Here is a 17,947-nt window from a genome sequence, read left to right on the forward strand (position 1 = left end):
CCACTGAGAATGTTGTGCACATTAAACACATAGGTGTTGTCTATCACCCATAAACCTGGTTCAGATTGTGCATGACGAATGTGTTATAGAGGAAGAATCTCCTCATTCCCCTGCAGAGTACCTGCACATCACTCTTACATGTACCCACACTTACATTGCCTAGGGCCTGGTAGATGTTCTTTGTTCCGGTTTGTACCTTTTACAAGTACTCTTACCAAGGACTAGTTTTAGTCTAAAGGGAATAAATATAGTAGTCTACATATCCTTCTCACTTCAGTTGTCTTGTACAATTCCTAAGCGTTGGCAGTTAAAAGACGAATTGCATGTTGCATACTTTCAATCAACAAGATTTTAATATGCAAATTAGAGGAGTCGGAGTCTAGGAGTCGGAGGAATCCTAAACTGAGGAGTCGGAGGATTTTTGTACCGACTCCACAGCCCTGTTCCAGGGTATGTAAACTTATGAGCACGATTGGAATTTCAGATTAATGACTGCCTAACGCCGATAGGCGGCGGCTGGTAGTTTGTGGGTTTCCATTGAAACGTTCCATGTCAGTTCACGGAGGGTGTCTCCGTGAACAGCCTGCGAGCCTCCGATTGTGGCTCGCAGGCGAAATGTAAACACGCGGTGAAGAAATCCCCTGTGTTTACATCCTACGGCGCTGCTGTTGCAGCAGCGCTGTAAGGGCCCTTTTCCACTAGCGCGTTTGCACTAGCTGAATCGCAAAACCGCAAACCGCTAGCGATTTTACAATCGCTACGGTTTGCTTTTTAACATAGGAATCGCGGTAGGTCATTTCCACTACCGCGATTCGTTTTTTACTTGATCGCGATCGCGCCGCGGAGCAACTTTTGCCGCGATTTTGCTATGCAGTGCATAGCATAGCAAAATCGCGGCCGCAAACGTCGGGAAAACGGCGGAATTGCGATTCAGCAATCGCTAGCGTTCAGCGCGAACGCTAGCGACTGCAAGTGGAAAAGGGCCCTAAAGGAGATCGGCGATCCCCAGCCTCACCGTCCTGTACCACCCATAGTGAGCAGGAGAGGGAGGGAAGGAGAGGGAGGGGGGAATAGTGCTGCGGAGGGGGGCTTTGAGGAGCCCCCGCTCGGCCACACAGAGCGGCGGCGATCAGACCCCCCAGCAGGACATCCCCCTAGTGGGGAAAAAAAGGGGGGGGGGGGAGTCTGATCGCCCTGCCTCAAACCTGATCTATGCTGCGGGCTGGAGAGCCCACGCAGCACAGATCAGTGAAAAATGCCCTGGTCCTTAAGTGGTTAAGGGTAGCTGTCCACACCTGTGACTGTTTGACTGTAATTACAGTAGTCTGTGTATATGTTACGGCCAGAACCCGAAGTGTGGCCACTTCTAGTTCTGGCCAGCCACTTCGGGTTCTGGCCGGCCAATGTGCAAAGTGGCCGCAGCGCAGCGGCCAATGTTAGAAATGGAAAGTTTACATTTATTTTACAGCCGTCTCGCTGCGGCCAAATGTATTAAAAGTTGCTTAATTTAATTAAATATAGCCGGCGGCGATGTGATAGATGAAGCCGCCGGCTTTCGCACTGCCTCCTCCTCCTCTCCTCCTCCCCCCCCCCGCCTCTCTCCTCTCCCCTGCCTCCTATACGACATACGGAGCAGCCGGGCGGGGACACGCGTGTCCCCCGAGAGTCGTTCGTTGCGGCAGGGGAATCCTGCCGTTCCTGCAGAGCGGGCGCTGGCAGAAGCAATGTCTGCCGCGACGAACGACTCTCCCGGCGGCTCCGTATTGTATGGAAGGCGGGGACAAGGAGAGAGGCGGGGGGGGGGGGGGGGGAGAGAATCGGGGGGGGGGGGAGGCAGTGCGAAAGCCGGCGGCTTCATCTATCACATCGCCGCCGGCTATATTTAATTAAATTTAAGCAACTTTTAATACATTTGGCCGCAGCGAGACAGCCGTAAAATAAGTGTAGCTTTGCATTTCTAACATTGGCCGCTGCGCTGCGGCCACTTCGCAAATTGGCCGGCCAGAACTAGAAGTGGCCACACTTCGGGTTCTGGCCGTAACATATACAAAATCAAAGAGATTTTGGGCTCTGGATAGTCATCTGCACATGTCAGCCAAGCGGAAAGCAAAAGAACTGTCAAAGGGCCTGAGAGAGAAGACTGTTCAACTTTATAAAACAGTAACATAATATAAAAAGATATCCAAAGAGTTAAGAAAGCTGATTACCATTCTTAACAAGACTTAAGAATGCTAATCAGTAGGGGTTAAACTCTCATAAAGAAGTGAAAAATCGAGGGGTTCTATCGACACCAAACCATTACTGCATCATTACCAAAAAAGACATTACTAAAATATGCAAAGCAGCAACTAGACAAGCATTTTACAATAAAAAAAAATAATTATGTTAAAAAGGAGAAAGGCAAGTTCCAACCTACCAATGTAAACAAAACAGTATACTGTACGAGTATACAATCATAAATTCAACGGAGTGTAAACAATAAGAATCAATACATACAGCAGGTACTATTAATAATGTCCGTTTGTATTAGACCCACTTCTTGGATCATTTCCCATAAAGGGGATTAGAACTACTCAATGGTATTGATTAGCTGTGCAAAATGAGGTCTACTGAAAAGTCTTGACGCATTTTATGTCCAGTGGCCAGATTTCTCAGAGGATCCGTGAGCACAATCTAAAACCACCTTCAAATTCAAAACGACTGCTTGCACTGAAACAAAGTGAGCACCTTGAAGCCAATAAGCCATGCTTTTGATATACAATATCTGTGTAGTAAGATGTCTCATTTGTGTACAAGCCTTCAGGGGTGTTCTAAAGTAGATATAATCATTTGATTTAGTTGCTGTATCATGGATCCAGCCTAATTCTCCAACTGGGACAAGCTTTGATATAAGTTTATCAAGAGGCATTGAAAATAACACCCAAAGGGCTCGATTCACTAAACCGTTATAACTGATATCATGGCCGCTGCAGTGTTTTTGCGTGCGTTATAATACACTAACTGTTTTCGTGCGAAAACGATTGCTTGCGCAAATTTGCGTTTGTGTACGAAAATCGTTACGAGAGTTATAAAGCCCGCAAAACGTTAGCATGGTCGTGATACCAGTTAACACGATTTAGTGAATCAAGCCCAAAAAGTGGTTAATCTTCTGCATTTATTTTTATGCCTTTTTTCGGGACATAAGAGGTCAGCTACAATGGCCTCAATTCACTAAGTACTGGTCGGTAAATCAAATCTGTTTGGTAAAATACCTCATGCGGTATTTCTGTTCTTATTTCTAAATTCAGTAAAGATTTTACAAATGCGAGAGACATTCGGTAAAATAGGTCTAAAACCATTTGGTAAGTTAGTCTTAAGTATTAGGTAAAAACAGATTCATGCGGTAGTCTCCAAAAATAAACTTGTGCAGTAATTCTCTGGATGTTAGCAGCAGAGACACTTCAACCTAAACTAACTTTTATTTATTTTTTATGTGGCTTTTTTGAAAAAAAAAAAAGTTCTATGGTTGTACAGTTTACTATTTGTGTTGCACTTCATGTAATATGAAATAGATTCTATTGCAATAGGGCTAATTTTCCCTGACAGATCTAACTTCCCGACAGGGAGCAGCTTGTCTACTCTCTGTTGGGAAATAACTACTGAACATGCCCACTTTCGCTTTTGTGAATTCAAAGTGCATGTCAGAATTACCAAACATTTTTAGATCAGGTCTAAAAACAGGACTAAAAAAATTCGGTAATTATATGTGAATTCCTTATTGATGCTACTAAATGAAGGTTTATACAAAACGTAAACTGCTTTGTGAATTGAGGCCAATTGAGCTAGTAATGGTCAACAATAAAAATAAAAGGTATAATCATTGTGCTAGAAATGGTCAAAAATAAAAACAATAGATATAATTATTTTATTCATTAGATGGCAAAAATATGAAAATAAAAAATCTGCATGAAAGAATATTAATATTGATTTATATAGTGGCGCTGTACAACAGAATACAGGGTGTAACAATAAAAAATAAACAGTACAACAGTTAACAATGTAAGACAATAGTGGATTACAGCTGATGCAGTGAACAAATCAACTACAGATTTTTACACAGGTGTGGAAGATATGCACATACATTGCACAGCATTGTGAGACAAAAAAGGGGAGAGAGCACTGGCCAAAAGCCCTTACAATCTAAGGGCCCGTTTCCACTAGAGCGAATCTGCATGTGTTTTCTGCATGCAGATTCGCATAACCAATACAAGTGGATGGACCTGTTTCCACTTGTCAGAAATCCTGTGCGGTTTTGTGTGCAGGAAAAATCTGCACGGCAGAGCCATCAGAATTCGCACACCGCAAGGAGGTGTGTGATTCACATACAATGTATTTAATAGGAAATTCACATGCGTTTTCGCTATGCAAATTTTACCGCAAATTCACATTCGTTTTCGCATAAAATCAATGTAAAAGCACACAGGCACTGACATGGTTAAATTCGCATACTTATTAACATGCGAAAACGTACGCGAATTCGAGGTAACATTCTCATTCGCATTCGTTTTCCGCAACGAATTTGCACTACACAACTGAAAACAGGCCCTAAAGGTTTCATGGATAGGACAGTAGGTGAAGGGAAGCTGTGTATGAGATGGTAGAAATGGTGGGCAGTAGCTGAAGTGTCCTAGGTAGGAGAGTATGCTTGCCTGAAGAGGTGAGTTTGCAGATAGCACCTAAAAAGGGTAAGTGTAGGTGAGTGGCAGATGTATTGAGGAAGGGTGTTCCAGAGGAGGGGAGAGGATCGAGAGCAGGAGTGAGAAGAGATAACTAGAGAGAAAGACAGGAGAGTACTGTTAGTAGAGGACAGAGTGGTTTTAAAGGGGAACTGAAGAGAGAGGTATATGGAGGCTATCATGTTTATTTCCTTTTAGACAATACCAGTTGCCTGGCAGCCCTGCTGATCCTCTGCCTCTAATACTATTAGCCATAGCCCCTGAACAAGCATGCAGCAGATCAGGTGTTTCAGTGGTTCAGACTTATAAGTCTGATCTGACAAGACTAGCTGCATGCTTGTTTCTGGTTTTAATCAGATACTACTGCAGAGAAATAGACCAGCAGGGCTGCCAGGCAACTGGTATTGATTAAAAGGAAACAAACATGACAGCCTCCATATACCTCTCTCTTCAGTTCCCCTTTAAAGCTGGGGCGTGGGAACACTGCGAATATGGCCCATGTTCTAATAGCTGCCCCCTAAAAAATAAAATGTATTGCTGCATGGCACAGTTGCAGTTTCAAGATTCATTATACGCCACTAGTCAAGGGAAGGACCACAGAACTGGTGAAATTTATTAAAGACAAAAAAAAAACAAAAAAAACAAAAAACAAAAAAAAAACTTTACCTTGTGAATTGTTTGAATCAAAGGAAAGTACTATTGTCCAAAGACATTGTAAAATATGAACTTCACTTTGACATTTTGGATCAGCTCAATTGCACTCAAACTATACTTTTATTCAGCCTGGCAGCTTAATGAGGGCCCTGATCTTGGCATTCCAGCTGTGCTGTTTGCGGTTTCTGTATAACAGTAGAATGATTGAAGACATTTTGATCTGTAATTATTTGGTATCCTCAGTATGGGAATTTTGAAATGTAATTATTTGACATCCCAATTATAGAAGCAGATGTTTAAAAAAAAAGTCCGATTTTTATGTACTTGCTTTGTAGGCACTTTAATAGCATACAGTATTCTCCAGCGATGTACAAGGTAATAATATACAGTACTCGGTATAATGCAAGACGACCTGTTGACAAAAATATATACAATTGCACTTACCCAAGACTGCAGTCTCCTACATGTGGGGGGCGCTGACCTCCTATGTCCCTTCACGAGTTCCATGACTCACCGTCACTTCTCCAGAAGGTGATTGAAGGAATGGATGTTCCCTCTTAACTACTTTAGGACCGCATTGATTTAAATCTACGCCCTGTTTTGATGGTCACCTGGCTGGCAGGGCGCAGATTTCAATCACTGTCCGGAGCGCACATTCGCCGTTTCCATCGCTCCCCGCCGATCGCGCTGCTCCAACCAGACGTTTCTCAACGCAGCTCACAGGCTCTGCCTGTCTCTATGACGGCAGAGCCATGTGAGCCGGTCAGGAGCCTATTTCATTGGCTCCTGGCCCTGTCTATCAATGTAAGCAGCTCCCATAGGCTTACATTGATAGACACGGTCAGGAGCCAATGAAAGCGTCTCCTGACCGGCTCACATAACTCTGCCGTCATAGAGACAGCAGAGTCTATGGCCTCAATTCACTAAGATCATGCTAGAGATAATAAGGCAAGAGAAAACTTACCTCCACACAGTGAGAGAGTCATCTTATCTCTTCATTCCTTAAGTTACCTCCTCTGTAGTTAATTTACCTCCTCTGTAGTTAATTTACCTCCTCTGTAGTTATTTTCACACGCAGTTAATTAACAGCCTGTCTTTAACTCTGGAGTGAGGCCACATACACACATCAGACTATAGTCTTTTGAAAATGAAAGATCACAGACCAATCTTACCACCCTTCATGTAGTATGAGAGCCATACCTTCACAGTCTTTTCTATGGAGCTGAACTCCACATCAGAAAAAAATCTTTGCAAGATGCTGCACACACAGATGCTGTACAGACACAAAAGATCAGTATCTGCAAAAGATCTGTTCCTGCCAAAGATCCAGTCATGCAAATTGCAATGATAGTCTATGAGATCTGCAGATCTTCATACACACATGATTTAACTGACATTCATCTGCAGATCAGATCCACCAGGATGGATTTTCAGATCTGCGGATGATTGCTTGATCTGCAGATGAATGTCAGTTAAATCATGTGTGTATGAAGATCTGCAGATCTCATAGACTATCATTGCAATTTGCAGGAATGGATTTTTGGCAGGAACAGATCTTTTGCAGATACTGATCCTTTGTGTCTGTACAGCATCTTTGTGTGCAGCATCTTGCAAAGATTTTTTTCTGATGTGGAGTTCAGCTCCATAGAAAAGACTGTGTAGAGTATGGCTCTCATACTACATGAAGGGTGGTAAGATTGGTCTGTGATCTTTCATTTTCCAAAGACTATAGTCTGATGTGTGTATGAGCCTTTATTTTAAGGATTGGAGAGTTAACTTAAAGACGGAAGAGTTAACTTTAGGCTTGCCTGAGGTAAAATGTTTCCTGAATACTACATGCCTTATCACCATGGTAACAACTCTAGAAGAGTTATTAAAGACAGGAGATAAGCTTAGTGAATTGAGGCCAATGTCCTGAGGATCCCGGCATGCGGCGATTTGTCGGGATTCCGTCGTTCTTGTACCACGGTCTCTGGTCCTTAAGGGGGCAGAGACCGCTGGTACTTAAGGGGTTAAATATACTATATACTGCTCCCATCGCAACGCTAATCCAGTTTCCGCTGGTCGGTGGTAATATCACTAGACTAACTTCTGCATGTAAGCGGGGACGTTATGCGTGGCCACCTGAACAAGCATGCAGATCAGATGTTGTTCAGATAAACACTGGACAAGCATGCAGATCAGAGGTTTCTCACAAAAACCTGAAAAGATTAGCTGCATGCAGACTTTAAAGTCTGAAACACCTGATCTGCTGCATGCTTTTTCAGGGGCTATGGCTAATAGTATTAGAGGCAGAGGATCAGCAGGACTGCCAGGAAACTGGTATTATTTAAAAGGAAATAAATATCACAGCCTCGATATAACTCTCACTTTAGATTGCCTTTAAAGGGGAACTGAAGAGAGAGGTATATGGAGGCTGCCATGTTTATTTCCTATTAAGCAATGCCAGTTGCCTGGCAGCCCTGCTGATCCTCTGCCTCTAATACTATTAGCCATAGCCCCTGAAAAAGCATGCAGCAGATCAGGTGTTTCAGACTTTAAAGTCAGATCTGACAAGACTAGCTGCATGCTTGTTTCTGGTGTTATTCAGATACTACTGCAGAGAAATGGACCAGCAGGGCTGCCAGGCAACTGGTATTGATTAAAAGGAAATAAATATGGCAGCCTCCATATACCTCTTACTTCAGTTCCCCTTTAAGATGCTGAAGCCATGCCGGATTTTATCTGGCAACAGTCCCACCACCGGCAGCCATTTTTCCTTTGTGGAACTACATTCAGCATTGTGCATATACTGGGACGTGTTAATTTCGGACATAAGAAAGGGTTAAAGTGTAACTCTAGGTTGCAAGGGCAGAGAAACAGTTTTATCTCTTCCATGTTTCTCACATGTTTTCTGTGAGCCTGGAGATTTACTGTAATGAAGTCAGTACTAATACAACTAGTCACACAATATGAGCCAGGCTGTAGACATTTATTGATTTTCTGTTTAGTGATGCCAGAATACAGGACACTGCTTACCTAGCCAATATATGCAGAAAACGGAACACACTGAATTTGTCACTTCAAGGTGAAAACACCACTGGACTCACTGCTAATGATAAAATCTCTGCATTCAAAGCACAAATTATTGGTTGGGGAAGGAAAGACGAAAGAGGACAGTGTCAACGCTTTGGTAGGCTGACCACGTACCACATGGAAAATGTGTCCATAAACTAAGACAGCATTTATTAAACACCTCACACAACTGACTTCTACTGAAAATGTTTTCCCTTCTGCTACAGAAACTGAGAACAGCAGGATAGCTGAACCTTTTCTAAGATCTATTCCATCTATAAAAGAGAAAGCTAATCAGATCTCCTGTAGTACTATACCCTAAAAGAAGAGTCCTCTTCTTCCTAAGTATTTATTCACATGTATTAGGGTGCCCATGCATCTAGTGCTGATGGATAAATTCGACCAAGAGAAAAATCTCTCTGTGATCGGCTCTGATCAGAGATCTGTTGGCTGTCCATACTCCGCAGGCCGTTTCCTGAATCATTTCAGCATAAAATCTTTGCGAGTCAGCCATGTGATGCTGCCTCGCAAACCTCAGCTACGTCCCCCAAAATGTTTTTTTTTTTAAACCCCCCCCGTGCCCATGCATTTATACTGTACATAAAACATTTGAGGAGACAGTGCCCGGGTTTTCCATTGCATTCATCGTTTGTGATTATCGCATGCTGTAACTGCCCTATACCCGATCAACCACATCATCCCAAGATTTCCCAGCATATCTCATCAATACATTTGACCAATTATGGCCCAAAATCAGTCAAATCATCAATCTGGCATGCTTGTGGCAAGTTGATAGATATATCGCCACATCAGACTCTTTCCTAAATATAACAGATAAAGGTGTTTTTTTCAGTTTTTCTATTTGTGACAGCATATGTGTGAAAGTGGATTTACTAAATATTGCTACAGAAAAAAAAAAAGAACATATCGCTACCAGCCTTGATATTTTTGCATTGCAGACATATGTTGTCATTTGTCACCTCTATCACCAAGTCATACATTGCTGAAAATCTGCTGCAACAGACTTCCCATTAACTTCAAATGAAAAATCTGTTTTTATTATTTTTTTCTTTATTTAGCAGTGTGTTTATTATTTTTTTCTTTATTTAGCAGTGTGCTTTCTCTGCAGATATGTTTAATAAAACTGCATGTATACTCAACAGATGCATTTAAAGCCAATTTATACTAACCATACATAGGACAAATGGCCCAATATGTAGAGCTGACAGATCCACATTCAACCCTTATCTGAATGGAATTCGATCAGATAGTGATCCATTCCTACAATACATGGCAAAATCAGTTTTGATATCTTTTAGCAGAAATCTATCTGGAATCAACTGAACTGCAAGCATTGTACTACTTCATGCAGTGCAACGCTGTTCGCCATCTATCCCCCATCACTCCTGCTCCACCCCCCCCCCAAAAAAAAGGGTGACCTAGTCTGTTCAACAGCGTAATTATACATTGATAGATCAATTCCAATATTTAATACCATTACATGTCGATTTTGAGCATAGATAACCAGCGGGTCCATATTTTATAGAATGTCTTTTTGGAGCCTCTATTTGCATATATATTTTTATATACAGGTGAATCAGTATGGACAGAGGTTAGCAGCTCTGCAATAATTGGTGCCATCACATTTTTGCATTTTAAGGCGATCTTTGCAGCAACCTTAACCTATTTTGGTTCCTGGACGTAGAAACTACATCCAGGAACCATGCGCGCTCCCGCGGCCGATCGCGCGCGTGCACGCACACTCCAGGCCGCGGATTCGGTAGCCACGGAATTAATGTATCGGGCTATGGTGCCCGATCACGGATTCCTCTCCCCCGCTGAAAAAGCGACAACTTCTCTCGGAAGCTGTGCTTTTTCTGGCTGTCACCTCCCCCATGCATCGCTCTAAGCGTGTGTTACGCTTAGAGTGACGTCATGTAAACAAACTCATAGCCGCCATCTTGTGGCCAAAAAGTAATACTACTACTGTATGTAAAAAAAATAAAATTAACACACATTTACATTATAAATCTATTGTTTACCTCCCACCCTCCCAAAACTACCCAAATAAAATGTTTACTATAAAAAAAAACAAAAAACATTACAATAAAAAAAAAACATGTAAATATTTACCTAAGGGTCTAAACTTTTTAAATATCAATGTAAAAATGAAATATTTCTATATTTTTTTTTATTTTAAACTTGTTAATAGTGATAGATGCAAAATGGAAAAAATGCACCTTTATTTCCAAATAAAATATTGTCGCCATACATTGTGATAGGGACATAATTTTAACGGTGTAATAACCGGGACATATAGGCAAATACAATACGTGAGTTTTAATTATGGAGGCATGTATTATTTTAAAACTATAATGGCTGAAAACTGAGAAATAATGAATTTTTCAATTTTTTTCTTATTCTTCCTGTTAAAATGCATTTACAGTAAAGTGGCTCTTAGCAAAATGTACCCCCCAAAGAAAGCCTAATTGGTGGCGAAAAAAACAAGATATAGATCAGTTCATTGTGATAAGTAGTGATAAAGTTATAGGCTAATGAATGGGAGGTGAACATTTCTCACGTGAAAACGACGGAACCTGAATGGGTTAAGGTGGCCACACACGGTACAACAAAATGCAATTTTATGGCAATTCAATAAAAACAAAAAATCTGTTGTACAGAAAAATCAAAAGCTTTTTTATTTTTGATTTGTTCGAGAAACCTGATGGAATTTCCCATTTTTTAAATATAAGTCATTCAGGAGGTGTGGATTTTTTCTGATTAAATTTTATAAAAATTGAATGGTGTTGGGAAAATTGTCAATTTCTTAATGTATAGACCTAAGCAATTTTTCAGTTTTCAATCAATTCTTTTCATACTTGGGAGAAAATTGAGCACGTGTGGCACTTTTGTTGAGATTTTTAAAATGTTACAATCAATCAGAAAAATTGATTGTAATTCTTGAATTAAAAACAAATGTAAAAATTTGCATGGTGTGTGGCCATCTTTAGGGTGCATACATACATCCAATTTTGAATGGCCAATCGCTGGCCAATTTTATCCACCTCTATGTAGTGTTAAAGCAAACAGATTTTGTAGACTATGAACAGATTGTGCAGGTAGTTATCATACTAAATTGAAGTGGAAACCTTAGCAGCCAAGCAAGGAGCATTTTTGTGGTCTCCTTAGCTGCACCACCCTCCCTCACACAGGGCTGGGCTGAGGCAGAGGCGAGAGAGGCCCCAGCCTCAGGGCGCAATGTAGGAGGGGGCGCACAACTCACTCAGCTATCATTCCTCTATTATGTTTAAAGCAGAGAGAAATAAGAAAAGGGGATAAATGGCAGCGACTGCAAGCCAGATAACTAGAGATTAAGATGTTTGGGGTAAAGGGGGCCCCGGTGTGTCTCTTGGTCTAATAGTGATTAGAGTGTGATGGCTGGGGGACGCAGTTTGGTGTCTCAGCCTTGGGTGCTGGAGGACCCTGTCCTGGCTCTGCCCTCACATGCTCCTGGGGTGCATATCAGCCCAGTTTGACACCAGCCCATCATCCATGGTAGATGCATGCATGTGTGATGACATCAGTGTGCATGTCACACCAGCGGAGTGTTAAGGATTGTAAGACCATCTGGGTTCTTCCGCTGTATCCTTTGCACTGCTGCAGGGAAGCAGTGAATGGTAACTTAGGGAAAGTATGGAGCGAGAGTATAGCTCCTGAGAACAGTAGCAAGTGGGGGAGGCAAACTGGGACAAGGTACTTCCACAGTAGCAGCAGAATAATGATCCGGGGTAAAGAAAGAAGATGGCACGGTTTGTCAGACAATGAACTGTATTTGGCTCAGTTTAAACATATATGTTACCATAAATATATCATATACCGTATTTTCCGCCGTATAAGACGCTCCGGAACATAAGACGCACCCTGGTTTAGAGGCCAAAAAACAGGGGAAACAAATATAAACGAAACCTGGTGCATCCATATTTCAGGAGTGTCTTGTACATGTCCTCCCCCAAATGGTGTCCTCCTGTGTACCTCATGTGTCTTCTGGTCTCACCCCCGTGTCCTCTGGTCTCACCCCCCCCCCCCCCCCCCGTGCCCTCTGGTCTCACCCCCCGTGTTCTCTGGTCTCCCCCGTGTCCTCTGGTCTCCCCCCGTGTCCTCTGGTCTCCCCCCGTGCCCTCTGGTCTCACCCCCGCGCCCTCTGGTCTCACCCCCGCACCCTCTGGTCTCACCCCTGTGTCCTCATGTTTCCCCGCCACCATCGGGGATTCTGTGCCTGACTCCACGCTGCTTGTCTATGCTCCCTCCCCTTTATGTCTCCGGGTCCCCCGTGCAGTCAGTGGCAGCAGCGTACCCTCTCCATAATGCCCGTGGCGATTGAAGACACCCGGCTTTCCTGTGCGGCTTCCTCTAGTGCCGCCTTCTAATGATGCGTCATTGATGATTTGCCATTAGAAGCCGGCACTGGAGGAAGCTGCACAGAGGAGACAGATGTCTTTAATCGTCGCGGGCATTATGGAGAGGGTACGCTGCTGCCACTGACTGCATGGGGGACCCGGAGACATAAGGGGGAGGGAGGATAGACAAGCAGTGAGCAGCCAGACACATAATCCCTGATGGCGGTGGGCGTTTGGAAGTAAGGGATTCCCTGCCTTTGCCATATAAGAAGCAGAGCCTTTTTCTCCGCATTTTTGGGGGAGAAACTGTGCGTCTTATACAGTGAAAAATATGGTATTGAAACAATTTCAGAGCCAATGTAGCGCTGAAAGGCCGAGCTACTTACTGGTAGTAGTGTTTCGGCGAATCCTCCAGGACAGCTCCTTGTCACGGTCAGTTACCTGTTCAGAGGAGGCGGCCAGTACGCACGGATACTGGCGGTCGTCCTGGTGGGTCTCGGCGGGGCGACCTGTCGATGCTCACCAGTGTGCGCTGCATCGCACGGCGTAGGCGTTGGCGTCTGGAGGCGCTGGCGTAGGCGTTGTGTGGCGGGCGCGCGCGTGCGCGTCTAGGCGTGCGCGTACGTGACCGCATCTGCGCATGCGCGCGGCGTGTTGTGCGGTGCGCATGCGCGCGCGTCATGCCGTGCGCGCCAAAGATGCCTATTTAAGTATGGAGAGTGCATTGCCACCTTGCTGTAGTATTGCAGCTAGTGTGTACTCCCGTGCCGTGACTTGTTGTCTGCCTGCTTGTTTGTTCCCGGAAACCTGACCTCGGCTTGTCTGACTGCCCGCCTGTTGATGACCTCTGCTTGCCTGACCACCCGCTCTGTTGCCGAACTCTGTCCGTCTGAGAAACCGCTCCGTTGCCGACCTCTGCCTGTTCTGACTACCCGCTCTGCACACACTGTAGAAAAATACTCTGTATATTGCTCAAGCTACAGTTGGGATACCGGATGAACATCTTCCCAGGAGCCACATATCTTGTCTTACTGTGACAGATTTTACTCCCAGCAGTGTATGTGTACCTTCGATTTGAGAATCCCTATTCTTTATCGGCAACATGAGATCTGTCGAGTCACAACTAGTGACCTACCCATAAAACTCTATTTCAGATATCTGCAGATTCAGAATCTTCCTTAAAGTGCTTCAGCGTTGTAAGACAAACGGAATATGATCTTAGGAGCTTCCTTCCTTTTTGCAGCTTATCAGAAGATTGTCTAGAAAATAGCTAGAAAAATAAAAAAAAATCTTCTGTATTGATAGAAAAGGCTGCTATTGTTATCATGATCTTTCATACAGATCCTGGGAACGCTAGGTAACCCATAAGGGCTCTTTCACAGTGCGACGCTAAGGTTGCACGTTATAAAAAGTAATAACGCAGACTAAGGCCCGTTCACACTGCACGCGTTTCCAGCTGCGTTTTGGAAACCCATGCAGGAGGCAGACGCGCACGACAGACAGTGCATAGAGTGCACTGTCTGATGTTCACACTGCATGCGTTCCGGACCAGTGCGGTCTGGGGACGCATGCTGCACGTGGTCTTTGCAAAAACGCGCGGCTGTCCCATTCATTTTTCAGTGATGGGATCAGCCACGCAACGCATACAAACGCTGATGGCGTGCGTTCGCATGTGTCGCGTTCCGCATGCGTGGCCGTCCGCGTTTGTAATGTGAATGGCCCCAACGTATGTGTGACATTCACAGTGCTCATGTTGCGTTGTTTGTAATGTACAGCAACATTTAGAAAGTGCTACATGCTGTGCGTTCTCTTGGTTATTAGCTACACTGGACTATTTGCACATGCTCAGTAATTTTTTTTTTTTTTTAATATAAATGTGATGCATGCGCCATTTTCGTTCTACCAGTATGCAACGAAAACAGCGCACCGCAAGACACATAACGCAGTGCAATATAACACATCAAAACGCAAAGTGATGGCAGAGGGAGCAGCGGGTCCTGGAGCGTCAGCCTGGGGCTGCTAGTAGCTGCTGATGCCTCTCAGTATGTCTATTGGAATAGACGCCGCACAGCCAGCGGAAGTTACCGAGTAGCGACTTCCACTGGGAGCTCCCATGGAACGCACGCCCCCATGAGTTTGCATCAGTGCAATCATTTCAAGGCAGATGAACTTCCGCAACCACCGAGGTGGAGTGGAGCTCCGCCAGGAGACCTGCTGCCTGACAGCCGAGACTGTCGCCTGGGATCCCCCCTGAGAGGGATGCTCCTGATCTTACTGTTTAAAAGGGAACCTCCTTTTAAAAGCTACGCTGCATAACACATAGTGCAGCTTAGAAATCCTGTTCATCACAACCATAATACACATTTGAGTGAGAGACAGGAGATAGAGAGGTACCTGTGGCTGAGTGCTTGCTTACTCAGGGTCTGCAGCCTGTACCTTATCGCTGTCCGCAGTGGAGGAATCAGACTGCTCCATCTCCATCTGCTTCTGACAGCCTCTGGTGCCCCACATGTGCTCAACGGCTTAAAATGCCGTCCTCGTGTGCTCAGCGCCGCCCCTACGGTCAAAGGAAACCTTCCTGCTGGCACCACCAATAGACGCCCTGGACTGGCGGAGCTTCCGTCTGCCGACCTTAGGCAGCCATGCGGAGAAGCTGTCAGCAGCTTACATGTGTTCAGAGGACACCATATCAGGGGCAGCCATGAGGGAGGATAGAACATACTCACTCCAGAGCATGTTAGATCGACAGGGAGTGAATAAAAAACACCTGTCATATCACTCTCTGTCCATTCCGCATACCAAGCAGGAATTGCCTGCACATGAGGAAAATATGTCCTATCTTTCCACTATAGGTGCAAACAAGCTCCCCTACAGTCAAAAACAACAAACAAACTGCAGTGAGCCATGGGTGAGCTGGAAACAATGAAGAACTGGGGAAGCACAGGAGGTAACTGGCTATGTAGTGGGAGCTAATTTGTTTAATTAATTGACATTTGCATGTGTTTCCATAGGGGAGGGGATCAATGATAATCTCAGGAGGAGCTGTCCTGGAGGATGATGAGAGAAAGAATCTCTAAAATCAAGTTAGCCATGCTATGCAGTAGCATTTTCACATGAAAATAAATGTTAGCAATCCTAATAAAAATAAATTAAATCAGAAATAAAATTAAACATAGACTAAATATATATTACAATAACAATGCAATGGACAAATACAATACCTGAGGTGGGATAGCACCAATCTGAGTGAATGCATTGTTGTGATCATATCTAATATTGTATATAAAAACAAACAAACGTGAGACATCCATTAAAATAAACGTTTATTTGAAAGAAAAAAAAAACAATAAATCCACAAGTTCAAACAGTAAGAAACTGGTACAGCCCTTCTAGTTTTGGCTCTGTGACAGATACATGTATCAATCCTCACTGCCACAGGAATGTGCAAAATAAACAAAAGGCACAGCATTGCTACTTATGAGTCACAGAATACCCTCAGTGTACTCCCATGCACACTTCTGGACCAGCAGAAGTATGGGGAGCAGTAACTTACATTTTACATCACACTATCGGCACAAAAACTTTGGAACTTTACAATATATAAAAAAATTTCTGCGGACAACTTAAAAAAATGCATGGGAAGGCATGTTGCTGGCTTCTGTGTATTAAAAAGGTGCTATTTTACTTATGCCAAGTAGAAACCTTTCTACACCAAATACTCTTACATCCAGACAGTGTTTGCGATACTGACCATCAATCCCTTGCATGTAGGGATAGTAATGCCATAGACTGATTACTGAACACATTTTCCACTAACAGCTAGAAAAGAGTAACCTTGAGTGCATGCAGCTCAACACTGCTATCTGTGAACTCACACTTGTGTCAGTCACATGTCCAAAATAAAACACGCAGCAGCTTTGAGACTACCTAAGGGCCCTTTTCCACTATATTTGTTGCTGTCAGTTATAACTGAAAGGACAACTGATGTGTAAGGTAAAGTTTGTTTCCCTAGGGACTCTCTTTTACACTATATGCTGAAAAACTGAGGCAGGGCATACACTTAACTGTTTTTGTGCTCATTTTCTGTACAAAAAAAACAGATTTAAATTCATGTTAATCAATGGGCTAGTTCACACTTAATGTGTTTTTTGCACACATAAAAAATATCTGACATCCTGCAGGTTAATTCTGCAATTTACTCTATCAATTACATTAGCTGCTGTGTAAAAACATACAAGTTTTTCTGCATACAAACACACGTGGTGTCCAGAAAACGCATGCAGAAAAACGCACACAGAAAACTGAAAGACAACTGTGACTCTTGCATGAAGCTTTTCCACAATGCACCCCTATGGAAAGTTAAAACGCAACACATTGCAACGCATTAAAACGTATTTAGTGTAAAAGGGTGCTAACAGTCAAAATGTCAATTGGAACAAATAGATATCTGACCCAGTTTTTCATGAAACAAGAAGGTGAGCAGGTCCAAGTACCGGTAGTACTGTACACAAGCGGTTTAGTGATTTTTCACCTAGCTGATCACAGGAGGTATTGGGAGTAGATCCTGCTGAGTTGGCCGTAGAAGAGTATGTACAAAGAGTTACCAATTTCTAGCTGAAAAGGTCAATGTTCACAAAAAAACAGGTGTAGCCTTTGTCTTCTTCAATGAAACTATGCTTTGAAACAAAACTCGTGTAGAAAATGGACCACGTTAGATCACAGGAAGGCAGTTACCGCATGCCTTGTCATGGTTGTGAACAGTCCACTGATGTTCCCATACCGAGTCCAGTGTGTTTTGAGTAAAGCTGAAAATGCTGAACATTGCTACATTCATATTCATATGCTCACTCCAAAGAGGATGTGTCTTCACCTGCAGAAACAAGGAGAGACAATTGCAGAGGTTAGAATAACAAAGAAATAATATTCGGGGAAAAATCCTGTGCTTTCATTATTGGTACACCTTGTTCACAGATCATGTTGTCTGATCAGCAACGCATGTGTAACGCAGCAGAGCTCCTTTTTGTCTCAGTACTGAATATTTACCACCACGCTGAAAAGAAATACATACATGCAAATCTGTTGTGCATAGCTAACATACACAAACATCAAATAGTAAATAAAAAAAAT

The 17,947-nt window shown here is 43.4% G+C and overlaps 1 protein-coding gene across 2 annotated transcripts in view; it reads right to left on the minus strand.

Moving 5' to 3' along the window:
* Positions 1 to 16,130: 16,130 nt before the first annotated feature.
* CD276 (CD276 molecule) overlaps positions 16,131 to 17,947 on the minus strand; it is a 34,604-nt gene continuing 32,787 nt past the window's right edge. For both annotated transcript variants that reach the window (XM_068275741.1, XM_068275739.1), the window contains exon 8: positions 16,131 to 17,690. In XM_068275741.1, the coding sequence (XP_068131842.1) occupies positions 17,665 to 17,690 (26 nt within the window). In that variant the 3' untranslated portion in view covers positions 16,131 to 17,664. The remainder of the gene's footprint in view (positions 17,691 to 17,947) is intronic.

Source organism: Hyperolius riggenbachi, chromosome 3 (assembly GCF_040937935.1).
Source record: "Hyperolius riggenbachi isolate aHypRig1 chromosome 3, aHypRig1.pri, whole genome shotgun sequence".
Taxonomy (NCBI): domain Eukaryota; kingdom Metazoa; phylum Chordata; class Amphibia; order Anura; family Hyperoliidae; genus Hyperolius; species Hyperolius riggenbachi.